At 39.5% G+C, this 27,196-nt stretch overlaps 1 protein-coding gene across 8 annotated transcripts in view; it reads left to right on the top strand.

The window, feature by feature from the left end:
- The window catches only part of LOC122563239 (synaptotagmin-B), a 640,974-nt gene that overhangs the window by 535,519 nt on the left and 78,259 nt on the right, over positions 1 to 27,196 (top strand). For all 8 annotated transcript variants that reach the window (XM_043716847.1, XM_043716850.1, XM_043716851.1 and 5 more), the window contains 3 exons: positions 2,345 to 2,512; positions 9,664 to 9,831; positions 10,512 to 10,629. In XM_043716847.1, the coding sequence (XP_043572782.1) occupies positions 2,345 to 2,512; positions 9,664 to 9,831; positions 10,512 to 10,629 (454 nt within the window). The remainder of the gene's footprint in view (positions 1 to 2,344; positions 2,513 to 9,663; positions 9,832 to 10,511; positions 10,630 to 27,196) is intronic.

Genomic DNA, 27,196 nt, shown 5'->3' on the forward strand with positions numbered 1-27,196 from the left:
GGAAGTATCCCTTGGGGCCTTGGAGGGAAGTAAGGGAGAAGGTGTGGGCGCAAGTTTTGCATTTCTTGCAGTTGCAGGGGGAGGTGCTGGGAGTGGAGGTTGGGTTGGTGGGAGGTGTGGACCTGACGAGGGAGTCGCGGAGGGAGTGGTCTTTCCGGAATGCTGATAGGGGAGGGGAGGGAAATATATCCTTGGTGGTGGGGTCTGTTTGGAGGTGGCGGAAATGACAAAGGATGATACAATGTATCTGGAGGTTGGTGGGGTGGTAGGTGAGGACCAGTGGAGTTCTATCCTGGTGGCAATTGGAGGGGCGGGGTTCAAGGGTGGAGGAGCGGGAAGTGGAGGAGATGCAGTTGAGAAGGAACAGGCAGCCAAGGGGTTCCTCAATTTAATGTAAACCAGTTTTTATCCCAAGCAAATACTTCCTTGATTAGCTTTATATTTCTTTTCATGTTTGTAATGACCTGATGCAGGTGGAGTAGAGAATCTTGCTTCATGGTCTTTGGGCTGTCATTGTGACAAATTTTATATTAAATTTCTGGTACAGTCAGCAGGATTCCACAGCACTGTCTTGTGATTGCAGATGAGGTTAGTAATGCCTGACGGAGATAGCGTTGATGTTGGAAGAGTTGAAATTGTCTGTGAGGGACAGTGAAGCTACTCCAAGATCACTGGGGACTCAGGATATGAAAGAGGGAAACAAAACCAAAGGCCAAATTCGATCAGAGGTTCCCATTTTGTGTTCCCTAGATGTTCACTAGACAGCAGGGGTGATCCTGGTTAACAACATTAAATTTTGCCAAATATGCGCTATAGAAATGCAGGTAATTGCTGGAGAAATACTGTTTTTGGGAAGAACTCCTCTTGAGCTACAGCTCTACACTGGAATGTTTTTGAAACAAATTAAGTTAGTGCATGACCACTTGAGATCATCGAATATATATAATAGGAAAACCTTGGAATCTGGCTGTAATTATCTCCTCTAAGAGATGATTAGATGCTATGACATTATTTTGACCATCCCAAATGGTTTGCCTGTAGTTCAACTATACAATAATGCATCCTCTTTTAGGATTAATTTTAGACAGAAAACAATGTCTCATGAAGAGTCGCTAAGGTTTCATACTGTACAGAAATCAATAACTCCATTGCATCTTTGCTCCTTTTACTAGTCTCAGTGGAGTTTGCCCATGTATACATAAGATGTCATTCTGCCAACAATAATAAAGGAAGTGTATTTGAAATATGGTCTGTGGATGAAGTGAAGGTTAAGTAAGTTACATTGACAATATTCCTTGTAAAAATAACTGCCTCCTGTCTTTTATAACCTTGTGAAAGGACGGTAATGTAACAAGTCTAAAGAACGAACATCATAACTTTGGCAAGGTTACTTCTTTGCTTTTTTTGAAAATCAGCTACAAGGTTATCAGTTGCCTTGTTCATATTGGGCAGGTTCTCTTTGTAGGTGCTTTCTTCAAACATGTTGGTAAAAGCAGAAGAATGCCATCTAACATTCCCCACGTTCTCATTTACTTGGAAAACAAACAACTGCTTCAGCTGACCTGTGTAGCTCCTGAAATCTGACAGTTTACCCATCTTCAATGCAGCTCTTCAAGGTCAGTTCAGGCTTAAATGGAGTAAGAGAGGAACTGCTGATGGACATCCTCCAATTATTGATGATTGATTGTAGGCCAGGAAGTTGTTGTCTCAGTTATGGATCTTCTGCAACAAACAGGAGAACTAAAAGCACATTGTAAAATTTCTGGGTCAGTGCCTTGTATAAGTTATATCTTTTCTGAATGTTCAATTTGCAGTTCATAAACTTTTTTTGTGAATATTATGCTGAAGACATTATCAAGGACAGCACTGCTCCATGGGCATACGCCAGTCGGCACTTTGGAGAATCATATCACGACCTTCACAATGATGGATCCATAAACTAGATACAACCTGAATGGTTACATTAGCATGAAGAACATAATAGCTTTTGTTAAAAGTTTGCAAGGTTGACAGGCGTGTAATTTGCATAGAGTCAGCAGGTACATGTGTCAGTGGGAGTGCATTCAGCCATAACACCCAGCAAGGGGGACCAGACTGTCGAATTGTTCATACCTTTTGGAAGTTTGAAATTTCTGTTAAAAGTCAAATTGCTTCTCTCTTTGTTGGTCTCTGCCAATTGCCCTGCAATGATTCTGTCCCTTGCCAGGCAAAATGGAATTGGGGGAAGCAGCAGTACCCAGGCCACTAAGCTCCCATTGGAATACCTTATGCTTTCTGTATCATCTTCTTTAAAGAAATGTGATTGTCATTATAGAGCCTTAACTGTCCTCCATGTCTTTTGCAGCTAACTGTGGGAATTCTTCAGGCAGCTGAACTTCCTGCATTGGACATGGGTGGCACATCTGATCCTTACGTTAAGGTCTTCCTGCTTCCAGACAAGAAGAAGAAATATGAGACGAAGGTTCAGAAAAAGACTCTCAACCCTGTCTTTAATGAGTACTTTACATTCAAGGTAACACTTCAAGGCAAATAGTGATATATTGAACAAGTTAAACTTCAGTTTCCATTCTGTTTCAGTTAGAGACATGTTCGTTAGTGATCTTTTTATTTTGTTTTTAACAGTTGTTAACATTCAATCCAATCTATCAATAAAGCTCATTCATGAGATTCTGGAAATCTTTGTTCTAGCTAGCTAATTTTCCAAGAAGTCTATTATTTTTAAACTCCCTTAAAAGTGTCATTTGTGGAATTTTGTCAAAAGTCTTAACATTCAGGTAAACTACATTCATTTCATTTAACTCTTGACATTTCAGTTAACAATGAATTCAAGAAGATTCAAGTGGCTTTATCTATTAATGGTCTGAACTCCGTACTGACCACTCATCACCAATGATTCTTTTAAATATTTTTTTTCTCTCTCATGTGTGCAGCCCAGTAATTTTAATGTGCAGTTACTTTAAACCTTTTGGTAAGACTGCATGTGGTGTAGCTTAAAAGAAATGGTTTGTAAGTGGCTTGCACAGCAACTTCACAAGTATTGCACTACTAAAGGGGCATGCTGATTAAGTAAATATGGATTACATTTTACAAAATACTCTTGAACATTGTCCTCACTGCAGATGTTAAGCTAAGTTATAATTCTGTAGTTACTAACACTTCCCTCTTGGATGACATTCACCACAATAATCACATACCCTCCAGATTCAAACTAAAATGCTAATTTTAATTCAGGCTTAAAGATAACATCTCCTACTCACTTAATTAAATGGATAATGTAATTACTTCAGGCACTGTTCCTTTCCATCTATCTCACTAATACTTAATATAACCTTGCCCCAACTGTTATATTATTACTAATAATTTTGTTTATTAAGCATAATATGAATCCAGGCATTTTACATGATGAGTATTTGTTATGTAAACAAGTTTATGGGGTGTATCAATACATTATTTTATGAAATATGGCATTAGTGGTAAGGCCAACATTTAATGTCACTCTCCAAATCCTACTGAGATGATGGTGCTGAAACACTTCAAATACAACTGAGTGGCTTGCTAGACCATTTAGCAGAACAGTTAAGAGTCTGTCACATTACTGTTAGTCTGAGGTTACGTATGAACCAGATTGATTAAGAATGACAGATCTTCTTCCCTAAAGGACATTAGTGAAGCAGATAAAAGATAGTTTATAGTCAGTATTTCTGAAAGTAGCATTCTATCTCAAATTATTATTCTAAAAACATAACATTGCTATTATATCCTCAATAGGTTCCATTAGTGGAACCACAGATATATTTTGTTCCGAGGAATAGAGGATGAAATCCCAATTAACTTTCCTCCCAGTAAACGATACAACCTGATCCTTCTTACCTATTCCAGGCCTTTCAACACCCCAACACTATTCTTTGTTGGTCATCTGCCTAGGCCTGATCAGAAATTCAAGTCATGACCATTCAAGTTTCTCCTCATTAATGTTGACATAAAATAACATTTGTACGGAGTACAAAGTTAAAGTGCTTTTTTTGGCTGGATTATTGTTACACCTTCCATTCATGATGAAACCTCTCCACCAGAGTCAAGAGAGTAGATGTGTCAGGTTTGCTTGCACCTTTCTTTAAACAGCTTTTAGTTTGCGTGCAAGTTTAGTCCAATTAATTTCTGTTTCAATGCTACATACTGGAAAGCAACAGAGCTGTATAATTTGAATGCTTAACTTCAGTCCAGTTCAGTCCAGAGTAAATGCTTCTGTTTTTTCAGGGTTCTTTTCTGCACTGTTGCAATGCACCTTTTGAAATGAATGTTAGACTGAGGCCTTATAAGCCCTCCACTTTTATCGAGGATGTCAAAGTTTTGAGGAAGGAAAGCTCCATAACCTAACCAACAATTATCATTCAACTGATGTCACTAAAATGGATTATCTCATTTCATTATCTCATGTGTAAATTGACTTCCATACTGCCTACATTACAGCAATGAATTCAAATTAAAAGCACCTCTCTGGCTGTGGAGGGTTATCCACAGGCCACAAAAGGCAAATGATTACAATTGTATGAGATTAAAAAGTGATAATCTATCAATAGACTTCATTTACCTCTGGTAGATTTCTTTTAGATTACATTGAACCTTAATTACTCATCTTAAATATGTTCTAAGAATTTCAACTATTTTATACATGATGTGCACATTTGAGAATACCATTTGATCTGAGTCATTATCACAATAAATAACTGAAACATTATTGCAGTGACGAACATTGGTTATCTCATATAATAGACATATCATTAAAACCATGATGATGTACTTGGAAGATCAATATGACTCCTTCAGTGTTTGTGAATGTGATTTCATCCACAGCAAATGCCTTTGAAAACCTGTAAGGTTTTTTTGTAAAGACTTTGATTCAGAATCCTTGCTTTACTATTCAATATTAACAGGCTTAGAACTCCTCATTCTGTATGAAGCAGTATAACATTTGCTGAAACAGCAGATTTTCAGACTGATTAAATGAAACATGTTGCCAAAAGCCAGGAATTTCTGCTTACTTTAATGAAAAGTTAAAAATAATGCCCTCAAAGTTACATTGAGTTCATGTTCCTGTCATGTGAAAGGAAAACTAACTACTAAAGCAACATGAATTTATTGAACATGCCAGAGAAGGCGATGAGAGAATTATGTCATGTCTGAAATTCATCAAGATTGGTAGGCAGAGGGATAATACTAAGACCTTTGCTGAGTACAGAATGCTTAGCATATTCATTGAAACTCTGTCAGTTGATCTTAGGAAATAGGAGCCGAAATTACTGAATGGCCCCTAAATAAATTACAAACAAGTTTCCATGATTTGTAGCTTTTTTTCTTTGACACAAATTGGAACCAATACAAATTAGACATGAACGAACAAGCAAATGATACCTTAAATGAAAAGACTTTAAATAGTCAATACAACAAAAATGTATCTATCTCAGCTGGCAACAAACACCCCTGCACACCTAGCAACTATGTTGCATCATATGTCTGTTTCCAAAGTTTTCTAACTCAGCTACTGCTATACAGGATCTCTCTCAACCGTGTTCCTAAATTGCTCCAAGACTTGGAAATGGGCCAAATGCTGGCAAATGGGACTAGATTAATTTAGGTTATCTGTTCAGCATGGACGAGTTGAACCGAAGGGTCTGTTTCTGTGCTGCACAATTCGATGATTGTATGACTGTAGCTGTATTCTAACAAAGTTCTCTGATAATGTTTAATACCTAAACTGCACACTCCTACAGAAATGTCTTAGCTTGATACATGAGAGTATTGATGGCATAGATTCCCCAAACTCCTTTATTCAATCTCTTTGATAAAGCATGTTAAATAGTCTGGTTGGCTTGACAAAGCACAGCTCTGGTAAAATTGCCAAAGTCATAATCCCTGCTGTAAGTCTGCCTTTGGCTTTCAGCCCTGTTTAACTGTAACACACACACACACACCTGCCTTGTGTAATAACCTTTCACTGTGCCTCATCAAATGCATTTTGAAAAACAAAATCCAATGATTCGCTGTTATGATCTCCCAATTGCAACCTCAAAAAATTCCAAAAGATTTTTCAAAGATGATTCCAACTTCACAAATCCATGTTTGATGCTTCCCAGTTACATTATAATTTTCAAAGTGTCATGCAAACACACCCCTAATAATGAAATTGAGTTATTTTGATATTTGCATCCCACACATTGAAGAGTAAAGTTCCATTTTATACCTGCTAATTCATAGAAACCATTTTAGAAACTACAGAATTTTTGAAGATCTAAACCAGTATGCATAATCACTGCATCCAGTCATTTAAAGCATTAGAATACAGGCCATCAGGTCCAACTGATTTATCAGACATAGCCACAATTTCTCCTGTCTAATTTCTGTACAAATAATTTCAGTTCCTCATTCTCACTAAATGCATTATCCCCCCACTATCATCAGAATATTTTCAATATCTCCTATTCTGAAGACAGATAGGAAGTATTCATTTAATACCTATACCATTTCCTTATTTCCCATTATCATTTCTCCTGGACATGCCTCTCAAAATTCTGCAAAATCAATTGCCAATTTCTTCCCCTTTTGAAAATTTATCTAAGCTTTAAACTCTGTATTCTCCAATCAGACTCTTCACATCAGTTTAACTGAATAATTTCATCAGAGCCATTTCAATCCAACAATTATAAAGTCTAGTGAATGAAAGGCCTCACAAAAATGAATAATGCAGATGCAGTTATCAGACTGATTTATATAAATGGAACTGTTTGCAAACAATGTTTCAATCAACATGTTCAGTCGCTGCACAGTTTCCAGGAGGCTTTTGAAAAATGAGGATTATATTCATAATTATGTTACTAGTGAAGCAAGTCTTAATGTATAAGAATTCCCTGTTGGTCAGGATAGAACACATCAACATCATGAAAATTTAAAGTGTCAAGTAGATGGTTTACAGTATTTCCAAAAGATCAATGAATTTTCTACTCTTTTCCTTACTATCTCGTATAAACGCAAATATGATTTTACCTTTCTAATCCATGTTATACATACCTAATAAATACGAATGGTAATAAAGAGTGTGAAGTTGAAACTCAAATTTGTGACAAGATGAAGTTTATAAGATTGCTATATGTTGGGACTGTATCTCTGTTGAAGGTAAAACAACTATGAAGAAGTCTGCCTGTTAGCAAGTCTGAGTGGTTTGATTGTTCGAGATCAAAGTGGGTCCAGATGATTTTGTGCAGAAGAGGGTGCAAGGTTTTTATACTTAGAGACATTAACAAACAGAATTTTGCTAGTAGTGGATAGATAGTCAGCCTTCAAAAACTAAGCAAAATGTTGAGAACGTCAGGTTGTAATCAGCTCTCTTTTAAACTGTTCACTTATTTCCAAGGTAAGAAACAGTTGAGGTGTCTAGGATAGCGGTAATTAACATCTCTAACTGGATACGAGGCCCGTATGATTCATGTTGCCATGGAGAAGAAAGGAGGATCCGAGGTGTCCTTAAACTCTCAGCTTAGGTATTCTGCCAGGATCAAGGAGAAAGAGAGACGGCATCTTTAACCACAGGTGGGAGCTAGTGTTTGAATTGAAAAGGCTGAATACATGAAGAATTAAAGGAAGGCTGTAAGAATTTCAGGGAAATAAATTTCAGCATGAAAAATTATGCTTTGAAGTTCCCAGGCTGAGAAAGAAAAGAATGGAAGTAAATTCTTGGGAGCTAAGAATCACTTTGGGAGGATTTCAGGAAAATTTAATGTCTACTTGAAGGGCACTTTGAAACATATGAGTGAAGTGTGTATTCAGTTGTGCAAAAAGCGGAATATTCCATTGTGTGTTTGCACAATAGGATGCTTACAAAGATAGTATTTAGCTAATAGTGCTGTTAACCTTTTGAAACAGTGAAGTCTTAAAATGAGAAATCTTGTTGCATCACCCTTTTACTCAAAGTTTGATTTAAAGAAAAGAATTATTACTGTGTATGGAGATCAGAAACACGTAGTTCTAGCACATGTTGATTATGTTGGAAAATCTAACTAAGGTCAGCTCAATGACATTGCAGTAATAATCTCCATTCAAACAGGCCAGTTACAATCTCACCATGCAATTCCCAACAGAGAATGCTATCTCATTTCAGTAAAAAGTCCAAGATGTACTTTTGGTACCTGAAGTATAGCGAGTTTATTTTACCTTTAATACAATTTTTCAAACTCTCCCAATTTATTTTTGTGATTTCTTGCCCCCTCCCCCACACCTTGTCCTTCTTCCTGATGGAAAACTTTTGTGAAGCTGTTCCAAACGTGCTAGCACTTTAACTCATTGAATTTTGACAGTCAATCAATGTTGACAGGCTGATTAAAGAAAGGAGTCATAATAACCTAGCAGTTTCAACACCCTTATACAAAATTCCTACAGGAATTGCTAGATCGCAAGTAGACTACTAACCCTGGCAAACGTTCCCCCAGCTCAGAAATGGTAAGAAAAAGACGTATCATTCACATCATTAATTCCACTAAAATTGGCCAACTTAATGCAAGGGAAGGACTGAACTTAAGTCTTTTCCTGGCCACATAGTGGGGAAACTTTTCATGTTTCAGATTTCCATGCAAACTTTCACACACCAGGCGCACAGAGTGGGAATTCAGCTTTTGTGTGAGGTTGTGATTTCCCATCCATGAAAATTAATGAGGCATACACTCACATTTTTGATATGTACTCCCGGTGGGGGAGGTTCTGCACTAGTAGAACTAAAAATGAAAATTCACTCCAGTATCCGCTGTCTGGTTTGTTCATGAATTATTCATCTTTTAGCTCCCAAGTTGCCATCACATGGAACCAGCTTCCTTGAATCATGTCACAAAGACTGTGGTAGCAAAATCTGACCACAGAATTCATCATATAAAATATAAATAATCAGTATGAAAGGTTTTTTTTTAAAATACTGGAGTCCGTTCCCTATTGGCAATAAATAAATTATCTTCCTACAGGTGGTAACATCAAATAATGTTCCATTCATATGTTGCAGTAAAAACAAACACTTTATTGTTTTCTTACCGTCAAATGTCTGATCAGGTTCAAGGTCTTTCTTTCAAACTGAAGCATGGTGTTGTTGAGTCACTAGCAAATTTACAAAGACGATGTTGGGAAACTGTCGACCCTATTTAGTGCTGCAAGATATTTTCAATTAATGAATAGATTGCTTTGTCAAAACTTATTAGATACTATGAGTTTTTAACTGTGACTGAGGGTTTCATGATTTTGTTTTGATTCTGTAGTCTCAAGATATTTTGATATGTTGATATATTAAGCAACATGAATTCACTAATGTATTGAGGCAAATCAAAGGCAAATGCTTTAGCTGTGTTATCAATGATGGAGTTTTTTAAATACCCAGCAAATCACTACAAAATACACATTTTCATCTCTATTAATACCACTGACTATTCAAAATGTTTCCTACTACAATTCAGAGATTTCTACATTCCTTTAAGCATATTTCAAAAGTTATCAAATGCCCCTGCTTGGTAAGTAAATTTATAACTGATAACAATAAAGTGACCATGCATTGAGGAAACAGACAGCAAACACAGAAGGAGATCCACAGATTTATGACATTTAATCTTCCCTTTAACTGAACTTTCTCTGCAGGTTCCTTATCAAGAGCTGGGTGGAAAGACCCTGGTGATGGCTGTTTATGACTTTGACCGATTTTCCAAACATGACTGCATTGGTCAAGTGTTGGTACTAATGACGAAGGTGGACCTTGGTCAACAGCTTGAAGAATGGAGAGACCTCGAGAGTGCTGAGAAGGAAGAGGTAGGCTTTAAGGATCCTGAAATTGCCTAATATCCATACAGTGGCACACCAGAGAATCAAAATAGAATTGAAAAGGAAAAGGTATGGCCTAGAATTTTCCATTATAATGACATTGAAATTGTTTGCAGTGGTGGTCACTACTGCATGAAACTGACAGCAGCTTCTGATATCAGTGAATGTACAGTTAAACATGGACATTTGGAAATTGTCAGTGTTGCCTGCTGCCCACAGGACAGGTACAATTAGCACAACCAGTAATTTGACATGAGTTTCAATGTTTTACACAGATTTATGCAGATTCACTGTAAAAAACAATTGAAATGTTCGTGATAGTTTAAAAACTTAGTGACATCTCATTCAACAAAGTTTTAAGTGATAGATACTGCTGCACAACTGCAAAATCTTGGAACATTGTCATGCGCTATAAAGTAAGTTCAGGATTTAATGCTGAAAATCTTGCATCCAAACAGTATAAGTACGAAGATTAGCTTTTAAAATTGTCAGTTTAGCAACAGGTAAAACATGAAATTATGTTTGGATTTTGATGTGGAATTGCATCAAAATCTGTTGATGTCTGCCCTGTTGTCTGCCCTGTTTCACTGGTAAGATAAGTTTTTGCATTATAACCTGCAAAGATTGTGATAGTTATGTGATTCAAATATTGCTGATTTTTCCTGCAGCCGGAGAAACTGGGAGACATTTGCACCTCTTTGCGCTATGTTCCAACAGCAGGGAAACTCACTGTCTGCATCCTGGAAGCAAAGAACCTGAAGAAAATGGACGTGGGAGGACTCTCAGGTATACAGGACAATGGGTGAAATCTTATAGGGGTCTTGGAGATGTGGGCTATGGCAAGATGTGTGACAGAATCAGGCGACATGTGTCGTGAGGTCCATTTCGACATCAACATCATCTCACTCCATTCTTTTATACCTTTCACAAATAGTGAAAAGAAAGATTGTCACTCCGTAATAGGGATGTGCCAATTGATGGTCATTATTATTTGTGAAATACCTTGTTAATGCCACAACTTGTCTCTCTAATATTTAGTAATTCATTTTACAAGCTAGATGTCACAGTGGCACAGTGGTTAGCACTGCTGCCTCACAGCGCCAGAGACCCGGGTTCAATTCCCGCCTCAGGCGACTGACTGTGTGGAGTTTGCACATTCTCCCCGTGTCTGCGTGGGTTTCCTCCAGGTGCTCCGGTTTCCTCCCACAGTCCAAAGATGTGCAGGTCAGGTGAATTGGCCATGCTAAATTGTCCGTAGTGTTGGGTAAGGGGTAAATGTAGGGGTATGGGTGGGTTGCGCTTCGGCGGGTCGGTGTGGACTTGTTGGGCTGAAGGGCCTGTTTCCACACTGTAACGTAATCTAATCTAAAAAAAACTTGACAATGAAACTAGAGCAAGTACCTAACTGATTCAACTTGCCATTTGGTCCAAAAGATTTCCTTGTTGGAAACCAGGCACAAACATCGGAGGGCATGTTCCATGGACACTAACCAAGCACACACCATATCCACAAATATTGGTATTCAACAAATACCAGCCTCTTAGAACCCCCATGACACATCTCCTGATTCACATACAGGTCACTTCTACACTTCAATGCTTTGCCACTAGTTGTACTGGCAACTATCATTGTCATGTTGCAGCAAGGAGACACAAATATGCTCAGGGGCAAGCTGCATTTGAGGGTCTTTATTTGCTATCATTGACTCACTCACCAGAGACACCAGACTTGTATTACTACTGTCTTGCCTTGCTGTTTAATGAAAGTAGACAGGAGGTGCGGCAACTAGAAAGACAAATGGTATTTTGACCTCCAATGCAAGAGGATTGGAGTCCAGAAGTAGGGATGGCTTACCAGAGTTATACAGGGCATGGGTAAATAATACCACAACTGGAGTATTGTGTGCAGTTATGACTGTCTTCGTTATGACAATATACTTACCATAGAAGGAAAGCAATGAAGGTTCTCTAAGCTGATACTGGAGATGGCAGGATTGTCATACAATAATAGATTGGTTTAACTGGACTTGTATTCACTAGAGTTTAGAATAATCAAACGGGGAAAGGATGAATATATAAAATTCTAACTGGGCAGACTAGATACTTCCTCTGATTTGGAAGTCTAGAACGCAGGATCACAGGGTAGGCAATTTGGAACTGAGATGAGGAAAAACTCCTTCATTCAGAGGTGCGGTCAACCTGTAGAATTTACTACCATAAAGAATTTCAGGTCACTTAGTGTATTCGAGAAAGAGTTTAATAGTTGTTTAGATATTCAAGGCCTCAACAAGTATGAAGACAAAGTCGAAACATAGTGTTGAGGTAGAGGATCAGCCATAACCTACTGAAAGGTCCAAGGTCAAAATGACCTACTCTTACCCTAAGTTTCTATTTGGCTTCAAGAATACAATCAAGATAGGAGGGACCCAAAGGGTAGCTATTGCTTGGTGACCCTTTCTCGTATGGCATCAAGTTTGGCCTGGGTGTAAGTGTGCACAGATCATTGCAGGCACCAGAACTTGTAGAGAGAGCAGTTAATAAAGCATACAATGTCCTTGACTTTATTAATAGAGTGATTAAGTACAAGTGAAAGGAGGCAGTGTTGAACTTATATAAGACACTTGTTGACTTCAGCTGGAAAATGGTATACAGTTGTAGCAAATTATATAAAAAAAAGTGAATGCATTGGAGAGAGAGCAGATGCAATTTAAAAGAATGCTTCCAGGAATGAGAAACTTTTGTTATGAGGTTAGATTGAAAGAACTGGGACTGTTCTTCTTAGAGAGAAGTCAGCTGAGAGGAGATTTGATAGAGGTTTTCAAAATCAGGAGAGGACTGGATAGAATAGATAGGAAGGAACAAAAAAGAGAGGGCATATATTTAAATTCACATGAAAAAGATGCAAGAGTATTGTGGAGTAGAAAAGCTTTTTAAAAACTGAGTAGTTAAGATTTGAAATGCACTACCTGGGAATGTTATGGAGGCAGGTTTAATTGAGGCATTTGAGGTGCTACTGAATAATTATTTGGACAGAATTATTGTTGAAGGGTATGGGAAAAGTTTGGAAAATTGCCACTTGGTAATGACACTCTTTTGAAGAGCTGGTACAGATGGGCTGAATGGCCTCCTTCTGCATGGATAAGGTTCTGTGAAGTTTAGCAAAGATATAGAGTCAGGAACCTTGTCGTAGTTGTCAACAGCCTCAATCAAATGGGACATTCTTTGGCCACGGGATCCTGGCACAGTAAATAAAGCCAAACCATGGCTTAATAGGAATAGGTGAAGGGTTAGTAAAAACGTGGAATGATTAAATCAGGTTCTAAAGATATTGAACATCATGTTGAGACCTAGAGGCCGTAGGGTGCCCAAGTAGACAGTGAGATGTTGCTCTGAGGCTCACTGGAATACTGCAGCAGGCCTGCAAGAGAAATGTTGGTTTTGGATTTAGGTTTGCTCACTGAGCTGGAAGGTTCATTTCCAGACGTTTTGTTACTCTACTAGGTAACATCTTCAGTGGGTCTCAGGCGAAGTAATGCTGAAAATTACTACTTTCTATTTATATGTTTGGGTTTCTTTGGGTTGGTGATATCATTTCCTGTGGTGATGTTTCCAGGAAACAACATCACCACAGGAAATGACACCACCAACCCAACTCAAAGAAACCCAAACACATAAATAGAAAGCAGGAATTTTCAGCATTGCTTCACCTGAGGCCCACTGAAGATGTTACCTAGTAGGGTAACCAAACGTCTGGAAATGAACATTCCAGCTCAGCAAGCAAACCGACATCCAAAATCTTAACCTGAGCTACAAGTCTTTTCATAACTCACTAAGAAATGTTGGTGTAGGAACACAGTAGTGTGTTAAAGTGGAAGTTTGGGGTCATTTTTATGGACAAAACATAGGTGTTCTGCAAAGTGGACACCAAGTGTACTTTATGTCTCCCCAATGGAGGGGAGACCACATTATGAGCAATGAATCCAGTAGACTAGATTGAGACACTGGAGCAGCCTCGACACCAGTTCTAGGCCTGGTGTGAAGTGGTAAGAATCAGGATCCTCTCCTCAGAAGGGATGCAAATCACCTCTCTTGAGTCTTTCTGCCCTATTATGGGCTGTTTTCCTTTTGGAGGTAGAGAAAGGCAGGTATTACAAGAGAAGAAAGTGAAGGCATAGCTATTAATATTGGTGTAGTCGAGGAGGTGTCCCAAGCAAGTGAGTAGGTAGCACAGAAGGCATGCAGTGTTAGTGGTGTTGGAGGTTATCTTGGGTGAGAGTGAGTAGGAAGATGATGTCAGTAATTGAGAGAGTAATGAGGCATGTATCTTGGTGGCGAGTGGGTACAGTAGCAGAGATGGAGTGAGAGAGAGTTATTGGAGTAGAGATGGTGGATCTTACTCTGATGGAGTGGAGAAGGACATTGGTCTTTTTCCTACAGTGCTGGGTATCTCTCCAGATTGCTAAGACAGCTCTAACTCAGATGGCAATCTCAGAGCATACAACTGTCATAGGACGCTACTGTGGTTTCCAATGCTGCTGCATGGTGTAGGAGAAGTCCTGCATCTGCACCACTCTATCCAGTGGACCTCCTGGTATATGTCGCCACACAACGTGATGCTGAATTCCTCAGTCTGCCAAGTTCGGGACAAGCTTCAGGAATCATACTGGCTGTGATTATCCAGCAATACAACAGGCTTTTAAAGATGGCGTAGATACAAGGGATGCCGATGAATTCTGTGATATCTGCTGAGCGTCTAGTTGTTGTGAGAATGGAGCGTGGTGGAGTGGAAAAAGGGTGTGAGAGTCTCCAGAGGGACGTGACAGACAATTAATGAGGCAAATAGGTAATACAGGATGAGAGTACTCCCTGTACCTCAGTGACAAAGCCCCTAAAAGCCTTGCCTTCACTTAAAATAATCTAAGACTCAGTCCAACTGCTCTTTTGGAAGTACCAAGGCCTAAGAGGGGCATTAGAATTCGCATTAAGCACACATGAATTCAGCAATGTATCACTAGCTCTCCATGAAAGAAAAATCAACTGCAGTCTATATAATCCTTGAGTAGATCCCTCAGGAACCCTTGAATTCTTATCCCTCAGTTTCCAGACAATCATTTGATCAAAATGAAATACCGGTTACTGTCAGGAAAATATTAATAGCCAACAGTTGATATTAAGAAGACCTTTGTAAAGATTCTGTTTTAGACACAAAATCTTTAGAGAAAATAATGTGTAGGGCCTTTGACACAAAAGTAATATCAACTTTGTTCTAAATAATGGTTTCAATCCAAGCTGATAAATTTGAGGTTTGATAAAATTATGTCACTCACTCATTATCTGGTTAAGCAACACCTCGACTTCAGAATTCTCATTTTTAAATTTGTCCTCAGGCCAGTCACTCCCTAACTCCATAATCTTCAGCTACTCCTTAGGTTAATAAGGCCCAAAGCTCTGTAATTTCCTCTCCGACATGACTTTCTCTAAAACCTGTCTCTTCGACCAAGCTTTTCATCTTCTACTTTGTTACGTCCTGTGGCTTGGTGTCAAACGTTGCTTCATAATTCCTTTGTGAAGCATATTGGGGTGCTTTCTTCCAAACAAACATGCTTTACAAATACAAGTGAGAGTTGCTGTGGTTGATAATGCTTGATCAAAAACAACACTCAACAAAAAATATTAAAGTTGTTTTTGATTCTTTAAGAAGAAGAATTAATAAGGAAACAAATATGCAATTCTGCATTTCTTGGTGTACCATAATATTTGTTGACAATAACGCATTGGAAATATAGAAAATGTATGGTACATAGGGGCCCATTCACCAAGTCACAGCCATGCTGGCTAAGAAAAAGCTGTCCAGACTAGTCACACTTACCAGCTCTTGGCACATAGTCTGTAAGTTATACCATTTTGATTCACTCTGCAAACACTTCGGTTTCAGCCTTATTGAGATACAGCCCATCCACGTTGCGTGTTCCATCAGTCTCAAACTTATCCCCAGTCCACAAAATCTGAAACACTCCTTCCTGAGGTTGGCATTCTGTACTTTGTTCATTTGAGTTTCAGGCCCTTAAATATATTTAGTGAGTGGCACGGTGGCACAGTGGTTAGCTCTGCTGCCTCACAGCACCAGAGACCCGGGTTCAATTACCGCCTCAGGCGACTGACTGTGTGGAGTTTGCACATTGTCCCTGTGTCTGCGTGGGTTTCCTCCAGGAGCACCGGTTTCCTCCCACAGTCCAAAGATGTGCAGGTTAGGTGAATTGGCTATGCTAAATTGCCCGTAGTGTTAGGTGAAAGGGTAAATGTATGGGTGGGTTACTCTTCGGTGGGTCGGTGTGGACTTGTTGGGCCGAAGGGCTTGTTTCCACACTGTAAGTAATCTAATCTAATCAGGTTATTTGGCAGTCCCTTTCCCCTTGTCCCGCTGCATTGAATTCCCACTCTCACCAAATTCCCATTGCCACACGGTTTAGTAAACCATTCATTTTAGTAGGTTCACTCAGCTCTGTACTTTAATAGAAATCTCAAAAAATATATAGTTTTAAAATACAGAAGCTGCAATTGCTCCATTGATTGCTGTCACTATTCGTGGTTTCCAGAGATTTGAAGTGTTGACAAATCAAAGGGCCCATTCTGTGGGTCAAAGGGCCCATTCTGTGCTGTATTTTTTCTATTCACACATTTGGACCAAAATGCTGGAACGTCACTGGCTGTATTTCTTAGATCACACCATGTGCTGCAAGCTCATACATTGTTGGCCCAATACCTGGACTGTAATGCAGGAGTGATACTCTGGATAGTTAAATACATAAACACATGAACATAGGGTAGAACTGTCTGTTGGCGATTGGTGAGAAACTGAAAATGAAAAATAATCAGAATTCCTACGTCAAAAAATGTTTCCTTTGTTGTTTAAATGATGAGTTTAGAATCCCATTCCTCAGTGATGGTTACCTTACTTCCATGCATTTCTATCTCATTATTAACTCAACTGGCTTCAAATTGCTCTCTCCTTCCCAAGAAACCAGATGGCACCAATTCCTAAATGGAAGTCAGAGAGGTCCATCACTTGTTTCTACAAGTCTTTCGTCAACCCTGTCTTCACCACAAGATCCCTGAATCCTCCTCCACTCTTCATCCAAACATTGGTTTAATACCACTCACTCACTTTGTGCTAACTTGACAACTGCCTGTCGCTGAGGCTTATGTTGCCTTTTAGTGCAGAGGAGCTTATTAAAGCAGGAGGACTAAACAGCCAAAGGAGGGGGTGCATTTGTCTCTGTGTGGCACTATGCAATGTCAGTGTCACACCCACAGCATGCGCCAATTGCTTGTGGCAAATTATGTGGTCTCCTTTTGAGAAAAGTCAACTGTACATTTTTTTTCCTCTGTTAAAATGTTCCTTGAGCCCACCTCTTTGGTTCGGGTTTTGGTCACCTGTCCTAATGTGTCCTGAGTTTATCAATAATTCTATGAAGCATATTGAAACATTTTGCTACATAAAAAGGTAGTACATGAATACAAGTCATTGAAAGAAGATGAAAATCCCAATAGAGCTGTTCTATATTTCGCCTGGAGATGGAAAGATAAGCTTTGCATATTAAGAATCGTTGGCATGTGTGGCATACTACAAAGACTTTGAGCAAAGTCCCCCAACAACGGCAAAAATTCAGAAAATCATCCTTGTTGAGTTAAAAGAGAATTTTTTTAAAATTCTGTTCTATTCTGCTGCCTCTATCCTTAAATTAAGTAGCATCAGTAGCTTTGAAATCCTTGAGTAAGGCTGCAGGCCAAGTTCTGTTAAGCATCATGAACAGATTGTACCTTTTGGCAAGAAAACAATGACGTTGTTTTCCAAATGTTGTGCCGCTGTGAACCTGGGAATTAAACTTTCCCGGTTGGGCATTGGGAAGTTGATTTTACAAGCATGATGATTAGTTGGAAAATAATTTCTGCACACAAACAGCAAATGGTGTTGGATAGATTACAAAAGCCCAATTCAAAGGGGACAGAGTATTCAGTGCAAGCAGCGTCACAGAATCAGTTAACTTATCATAATGAAATCTTCAACAAAATTGTGTTTTGTGGTTTGATAGTGTTTTCCTCTCTTTCACAGCACAAAGGTCAGTTCAGATTGAGTTCTTTCTCTGTTTATTTGAAATTGTGGGGGAAATGAAGCAATAAGTTATAATGCTGCCTCATTGTCCCAAGCTCGAAAAACAGGTATCAAGATTCTCTTCGCTACGTCAAAGATATGAGGGTATGGAGCCTAGCCTGCTCCTTGCTGATCCTATTACAATTAATCTCCAAGACTCCCTGGTAAAAGGTGACAGTAAATCTTTGGGTATCGCAACAGAACTAGAATAAAGCTCCTCTGTCTGCTTTCTTCTTCCCTTTCCTAAAGAAGGGCTTATGCCCGAAACGAGGATTCTCCTGCTCCTTGGATGCTGCCTGACCTGCTGCGCTTTTCCAGCAACACATTTTTCAGCTTCTTCCCTTCTAGGCCTTGGTCTCTCTGGAAGCCTACATGGCCAAAATCCCTTTTCTTCTTCAGGGATATTTGGCCCTCAGAGGGTGTTCCCATCTCTCATGCTGCTGTAGCAATGCCAGATTTCTCTCTTCAGTGCTAGTGGCACAAACCCTGTTTATAGCTTCCCCTGGGTGGCAAAGGAACCAAACACAAGGAAACTGAGAACTGCTGAGGAGAGCAAAGGTATTCAACTGCCATTACCCCATTGGAGAAGTAGGGAAGCTACCTTTTTCTCATGAACTATTACTATGATTGAAAAATCATGTTACTACCAGTAGTTTCCACATTACATCAGAACATCAGAATTTACATTCTAAACATAAGAAGAAGAATCTGGCTGAATGTTACCAAAGTTGGTGGTATTAATTCTGGGAAGTTTCCTGGAGGTTTTCTCTCAGAGTTCCATTGAGTTCTCTCATACAATTCCCTGGTGTTCACCCTATCATGGACACATGCCTTTCCAGTGCCATACTCACGCTATTGCACACTTAACAGTAGGAGAAGGGTTTGCCATCTCAGGTCCTTGTGGGATTCCTGTCTGTGGCACCATATTTAAAGCCTAGCCATGTACGAGATCAAACACTACTAATAGAAATAGCCCCTCACAGTACACGTAGTGGGAGGGAAATGAAAAGCTTCTGAGAGCACATATGAGGCAGAGGTGACACTTCATTGGAAACGGAAGATTAGGTTCATTAGTGTATTGCCACTTTCCATCATCGCCAGGTCTGATCGACTGTTCTAACACGGGCAGCTACAAGAATCAAACTTCAGACACACTGAAGCCTAAGCACCATACCTATCTGAAGGAGTGCTACTCTTTACCTAACACCCAGCAGAATATAAGATATTATCATGGTTGAATGTGTGAGCAGCACGTAAGAACATAATAGGAGCAGGAGTAGGGCATCTAGCCCCTTGAGTCCGCTCCACCATTCCCTACGTTTATGGCTGATCTTTTCATGAACTCAGCTCAACTAACCTGCCCACTCACCATAACCCTTAACTCCTTTACTGTTCAAAAATCTACTTTTGCCTTAAAAACATTCAATGGGGTAGCCTCAACTGCTCTACTGGACAGAGAATTCCACAGATTCACAACCCTTTGGGAGAGGAAGCTCCTCCTCACCTCTGTCCATATCTGCTCCCCTTATTTTGAGGCTATGCCCTTTAATTCTAGTTTTAGCTGCCAGTGAAAACAACCTCCCTGCTTTTGTCTTATCTATTCCCTTCATAATTTTATATGTTTCTATAAAAGATCCCCCTTTACTCTTCTAAATTCCATTGATTATAGCACCAGTCTACTCAATCTCTCCTTATACGCCAACTCTCAACTCTGGTATCAACCTAGTAAACCTCCTCTGCACCCCTTCAGCGCCAGTACATCCTTTCTCAAGTAAGGAAACCAAAACCATACACATTTTGTAAAGCTTTCAAACAGTTCTAAAGGTTCACTTTGATAGAACAGGAAAAGCAAAAGAACAACAAACAAAAATATAGCAGTTGATTCTGGGACTAAACATGGGCTGCTTCACTTTTGACCAATAAGAAATTTACAATGATGGCTTCACCCAACTCACATTGATATAATTTAAGTCTTGTGTTGTTGTACTGAATGATACATAGTATAGGTAATGTCCCTTCTGCTTAATGTTCTGACCTTCCTCCTTTGAAAACTTGTCTTCCAGCAGCTATCCTCATGAGATATCTGGCCTTTCAAATGGAGCAGGAATGTGGGAGGGTCTGAGAGCAGGGAGGGTATTGGTGTGGTGGTGCTAGATTTGTTCAAAGTCTGTTCCATTCAACACAGTAATACAGTGCCATACAACACAATGGAAGGTATTCTCTACGTGAAGGCGGGACTTTGTCTCCACAAGGACTGTGTGGTTGTGACTCTTACTAAGACTGTCATTAACAGATACATTTGCAGCAGGCAGATTGTAAGGATGAGGTGATGTATGTTTTTCCCTCCTGTTGGTTCCCTCACCATCTGCCGCAGGCCCAGTCTAGCAACTTTGTCTGTAAGGACCCGATCAGCTTGATCTGTGGTACTGCTGCCAAAACACGATCGGTTATGGATATTGAAATTCTCCATTCAGAGTATATTTGTTGCCTGCTCCACCTCTGTGCTTCCTCCAAGTGTTGTTCAACATGGAGGAGCATTGATTCATCAATGATGGGATGATGGTAACCAGCAGAAGGAAATCTTTGCCTGCGTTTAAACTGAAGCCATGAGACGTCATTGGTTCCAGAGTAAATGTGGAAGACTCCTTCCTCACTGTATACCACTGTTCCACCACTTCTGCTGGGTCTGTCCTGCTGGTGGAACAGAACATATCTAGGGACGGTGATGCTGGTGTGTGGGATATTGTCTGTAAAGTAAGATTCTGTGAGTATGACCACGTCAGTGTGTTGCATGACTAGTCCATGAGACAGCTCTCCCAATTTTTGGCACTCGAACCCAGATGTTAGTAAGAAGGACTTTGCAGGGTCAACAAGATTGTTTCTGCTGTTGTCTTTCCCAGTGCCTAGGTCGATGCCAGCTGGTCCATCTGGTTTCATACGAACTTGTGCTAAAAGGCAGGGCAAGATCGGGGTACTGTGAGCCTGTATGTTCTGAATAATGTGGCAATGAACAATAAGGCAAGCCTGAGATGTTGTAAGCATCCAATTAGGCACAAAGTGAGCATGAAGAAAACAAATAAACAGCTCAGAGATATGCCCTGCTCCAATGCCAGTCCCTGTAGCAAATATTTCGATGAGGTTCTGTGAAGGATCAAACAATACAAAATAAGTCAGAAGTAGCTCTGGGGAAGAAATTTTTTCTGCAATTCTTACTAATTGCTTAGTAAGAATCTTACTAAAAACTGTATTTGCTACAGCATGCTTATAACAAAATATGATTCGGAGATGCCGGGCAGCCACATTACAATGAAAGGTGATGTCGGGGTTCAAAGTGCAGTATTGAAGTAGTGAACAAGATTAAATATGAATGGGAGATGTGCCATGATGATGTAGTGGGGATAGTATACCTAATGTCAATATCCATGGACAACGGATAAAAGCAGCTATTGTCCATGGAGATATTTGGGAATGTTGGCCAAAATGGAGAGTTGCCATTGTCCACACCATTCAGGGGCTGGAAAGATTCAGCCCTGAGTTTAAACAGAACAACATCAACACATTCCTGGTCCAATTGTCTCATTTTTTAAATTCACTTTCAGTAAAGATGTATTTAGTCCTGTCCCTGTTCCCCATGCAAGGCTATTGTCAATCAATTGCCTAGATGGATCATTTCTTCCACATTATAATTACCCAATGCAAAATGAGATCTGATTCAACCAGCTATGTTTTGGTTGAGGGATCTGCCTTCAAGCAATTAGTAAGAATTGCAGAAAAAATTTCTTCCCCAGAGCTACTTCTGACTTATTTTGTATTGTTTGATCCTTCACAGAACCTCATCGAAATATTTATCTGAACAACTCACACTGCCAATTTTAAACTGCTGTATCACACCTCTTAGAGAGACACAAATAATGTAAAAAGTCTTATCAGCTGAAAACAGAATGGATCTCTGCTTAGTTACTGGAGGTAGACTTTAAAAATGACCGCAGTGGTGTCATTTTTCATTTACAGTCGCAAATAATCTTGCTAATGTTGTCGGTGATAGATAGAAATGTCAAAGATCCCATAACTTTTAACCTGCACGTTTCCTGGTAAGAAGTCCAACAATAGCTATCACCATTGTTAACAGCTAACCAGAGAATGCAACTTGGTCCCGGTTGAGGCCCCCGCTATGGGTACGGGTTACGGTCGAGCCCTCCACAATCACCTGATGAAGGAGCGTCGCTCCGAAAGCTAGTGTGCTTCCAATTAAACCTGTTGGACTATAACCTAGTGTTGTGTGATTTTTAACTTTATAACAAAATAGAATGTGCTTTACTGAAAATTAATGGCTCAGTGGTTACACTGCCATCTCACAGCACCAGGGACCTGGGTTTGATTCCCACCTGACTATGTGGAGTTTGCACATTCTCCCCGTGTCTGCGTGGGTTTCCTCCGGGTTCTCCACTTTCCTCCCACAATCCAAAGATGAGCAGGTCAGCTGAATTGGCCATGCTAAATTGCCCACAGTGTTAGGTGTGTTAGTCAGGAGTAAATATAGGGTAGGGGAATGGGTCTGGGTGGGTTTCTCTTCGGAGAAGCAGTGTGGACTTGTTGGGCCGAAGGGCCTGTTTCCACACTGTAGAGAATCTAATCTATCTGTACAAATGGTGTCACTTTCAACCTGAACAGAGGACTCGGTCTTCATAACGGAGACCAGATTGAATTCTCATTAATATTCCATGCACTGTGCTGAGTCTGACCTTTTATGACAATCTTGATATCCTATAGGGAGGTTTTGTTTTAAGCATGTATACTTCTAATATGCTAATCAGTGACTTCAAAAGGTCATTGCAGGGACATAGTTGATGTTTGGCAATACACCAAGTGCATCAGAAGTTGGAAGGAGCAAACTTACTTTTTCAGTTCTGTTGAATCTCAATTATAATTATTTATACCCACTTCAGTTTATAGTGCAGAGTGGCAGATTGGACATCAGTCTGAAATTAAGAGAATGAAAATTAAGGCAAAACCGGTTGATTACATTTATGTTCATCAAATGTTCACCATTTAAATAATACTCTGACCTACTATTTTTACTTCCAAAGTGGAATAACCTCACATTTACCAACATTGTACTCCACCTGCCAGACCTTGCATACTCACTTAATCTATCTCAATCTCTCTGCAGACCATCCACATCCTCGGCACAGTTTGCCTTGCCACTCAATTTAGTGTCATCAGCAAACTTGGATACATTACACTCAGTGTCCTCTTCCAAATCGTTTATACGATGAACAGTTGTGGGCGCAACACTGACCACTACAGCATCCTGCTCACCACTGATCTCCAAACAGAGAAACACCCAAATGTCCAAACTCTCTGATTTCTATTGGTTAACCAGTCCTCTATCCATGCTATTACATTCCATGCATTCTTATATTATGGAAGTGTCTTTTATGCAGCACCGAATGCCTTCTGGAAATCTAAGTATACAACATACACCTGCTCTCCTCTATCCACCGCCCTTGTTACATCCTCAAAGAACTCTAGTAAGTTTGTCAAACATGACTTTCCCTTCCTGAATCCATGTTGCATCTGTCTGATGGAACTCTTTCCATCCAGATGTCTCACTATTTCTTCTTTAATGTTAGCCTCCAGCATTTTCCAGACTATAGGTATTAAGCTAACTGGCCTATATTTGCCTGCCTTTTACCTACACAGTGTGACATTCATGGTCTTCTAGTCCAGTGAATTTTGGTAAATTACTATTAATGCATCTACTATAACTTCCACCATTTCTTTCAGCACCCTAGCAGGCATTTTATCAGGACCAGGGGACTTATCTACTTTTCGACCCTTAAGTTTGCTCAACACTACCCTCTTTATGATAACAATTGAATTGAGGTCCTCACCTCCCATCATATCCTTAACATCATTCTCTGGCATGTTAGACACATCATCCACTGTGAAGACTGACACAAAATAGTTATTTATGGCCTCCGCCATTTCAGTATTATCCAGTAAGTCCCTTTTCTCATTCTACAAGGGACCTATGTCCACTTTAGCAACCCTTTTCCATTTTATATGTTTATAAAGATGTTTCCTTCCTGTTTTTTATATTCTGTGCAGGTTTGCATTCATAATCTATCAATTCTTTCTTTATTGCTTGCTTTGTGGTTCTTTGTTGCTTGGTAAAGTTTTCCCATATTGATTTACATATTGATAAATAGTAAAATGAATTTATAAATACATTAGTCAATGGTTTGAAGCTTCAAAAGAAAACAAATTTGTAAAACTGAAAGTACTTTTTCAAGATACTATTAACTACGGTGCATGTACATAATAGTGAACCACAACATAACTGACAAACGATGTACTTCTCTGATAGTGAACCTGGTGGAAGGTTATTTATAAGAATACTTTTTCTCTCCCAGTCGGAAAGATTGTCTTAAATGATTAAGTAATAAATGCGCAAGATGAATAGGTGGAAAATACATTAAGTGATTGCAGTTTATTAGCTTAATAAAGTGATTCTTGGGGACTGGAAGCCATATTAATAAGATCACAATTACATTTTATAATTAAGAAAAAAACAAATTGTCAAGATACATGTAGTGTAGTATGGATTTGCAATTATGAAATTTAAATAATCTTTAAAGAATAGCCACATTAATTCTAAACATAAAATTGACAATAACTACAGTTAAGGAACATTGTTTCAGTGATTAAAATGTTAATTAATGTTGCTGATAAATTCAAATATGTCTGCATATTACACTACAACCTCATGAACTCAGAGCAAGTGAGGACTGCAGATGCTGGAAATCAGAGTCAAAAAGTATAACATTGGAAACGCACAGCAGGTCAGACAGCATCCAAGGAGCAGAAGAATCGATGTTTTGAGCATAAGTCCTTCATTAGGAACCTCACCAACTCATCTTGTTTATTAATTCCCGCTCTCTCCAAATATATGCCACCTTCTAAATGAAAGGAGGAAATGTCAGTGAGTGTTGAGTAACATGTTTGTAAGATGTGGCGATCACAGTTGAAGAGATGTTGGTGTGTGCAAGACGTGAGCGTGAAGCCTGCTACAATGTTTTGATTTATTATTGTCATGTACTGAGATACAGAGAAAACTATTGTTTGGCATGCAATCCAGACAAATCACACCTTAGATGAAGTAAACAGGGTATTAGAACAGAATGTAGAATATTGTGTTAGAGCAACAAAGAAGGTGCAGAGAGAGTTCAATCATTATACATGAGAAGTCTATTCATAAGACTGAAACAGCAGGGAAGCAACTGTTTTTGAATCTTCAATTCAAACTTTTGTATCTTCTGCCTGATGGAGGAGGATGGAAGGGTGTTTAACAGGGTGGAGGGCTCATCGATTCCATTGGATGTTTCCTGAGGTAGTGGGAAGTGTAGATGGAGTCGATGGATGGAAGGCTGGTTTTCATGGTGGACGGGGCTGTTTTCTGAAATTTCTTGCAGCCTTGGGCAGAACAGTTGCCCATACTAAGCTGTGCTGCGTCCAGATAGGATGCTTTCTATGGTGCATCTACGAGTATTGTCATGAGTTATTGTGAATGTGTCAAATTTCTTTACCCTTCTGAGGAAGTAGAAATATTGGTGTGCTTTCTTGGTTATAGCATCAACATCGATGGAGCAGGACAGATTGTGGGTGATATTTACTAAGCCCTCCACACCACGTCCTGAAATTGAGGACAAGATCCTTCATTTTGCTGACATTGAGGGAGAGATTGTCTTTACAGCGTGCCACTAAGCTCCCTATTTCCTGTACTTTGTCTCATTGTTGTTTGAGATCTGATCCATGATGACAGCTCAATAAAACATATGAATGTTAGCTATGTGTCATTACTGATAGAGCTTATTGATGGGTGAGTAATGCAAATGTTGTGAATTGAGCAGTGGATGAGTTTAGTAATGTAGTTGAAAGATCAAGGCGTATGAAAATCTGCTCACTGATTTTGATAATTCATATGAGATCATTAAATGTCTTCCTGCACTACAGCAATTCTTTGAAGGTAAATCCCAGGCACTGACCTCCTCCATTAACTCTTGCTTTCTAAGCATGGGGCTAGAGGGACTGAGGACCTCCACGTCCCTCCCGCACCCCCAAACACAAGACGAACAAGACAAATATCCAACTTCCACCTTCTCCATGACAAAGATGCAGCATCCAAAATCCTGGTTCACATTTTCTTCCAACATCAGCCACCAAAGCTTCTTCGAAAAGAACACAATCACTAACACCTACAACCAACCCCCTCTTTAAGAGATGCAGACTGACTTTAAACAGGCAGTAACAATATTGCCCCTTATTAATGCATGCAGGCAATTAACAGGTGGACTGTACACATAAATCATTGAAATGTGCAGGCAATGTACAACTAACATTGTTTGAAAAAATAATATGGGTATTATTGGCAAGACCAGCATTCATTGCCCTTGAACTGTATTAGGCAAGAACTTTCAAAAGCTGATAGGGGACAGAAGTTCGCAGGCAAAGGGACAGCTGGAAAATGGGAAGCCTTCAGAAATGAGATAATGAGAGTCCAGAGGAAGCATATTCCTGTTAGGGTGAAAGTGAAGACTGGTTGGTATAGGGAATGCTGATGACTAAAGAAATTGAGGGTTTGGTTAAGAAAAAGAAGGAAGCATGTGTCAGGTATAGATAGGATAGATCGAGTGAATCCTAGAAGATTGTAAAGGCGGTAGGAGTATACCTAAGAGAGAAATCAGGAGGGCAAAAAGGGGTCATGAGATAGCTTTGGCAAATAGAGTTAAGGAGAATCCAAAGGGTTTTTACAAATACATTAAGGATAAAAGGGAAACAACAGAGAGAATAGGGCACCTCAAAGATCAGCAAAGCGGCCTTTGTGTAGAGCTGCAGAAAATGGCGGAGATACTAAATTAGTACGTTGTATCAGTATTTACTGTGGAAAAGGACATGGAAAATACATAATGTAGGGAAATGGATAGTGACATCTTGAAAAATGTCCATATTACAGAGGAGGAAGTGCTAGATGTCTTGAAGCGCATAAAGGTGGATACAGGTGATCAGGTGTACCTAGAACTCTGTGGGGGACTAGAAAAGTGATTGCTGGGCCTCTTACTGAAATATTTGTATCATCAATAGTTACAGAAGAGGTGCTGGAAGACTGGAGGTTGGCTAACATGGTGCCACTGTTTAAGA

Source organism: Chiloscyllium plagiosum, chromosome 26 (assembly GCF_004010195.1).
Source record: "Chiloscyllium plagiosum isolate BGI_BamShark_2017 chromosome 26, ASM401019v2, whole genome shotgun sequence".
NCBI classification, from domain to species: Eukaryota; Metazoa; Chordata; class Chondrichthyes; order Orectolobiformes; family Hemiscylliidae; genus Chiloscyllium; species Chiloscyllium plagiosum.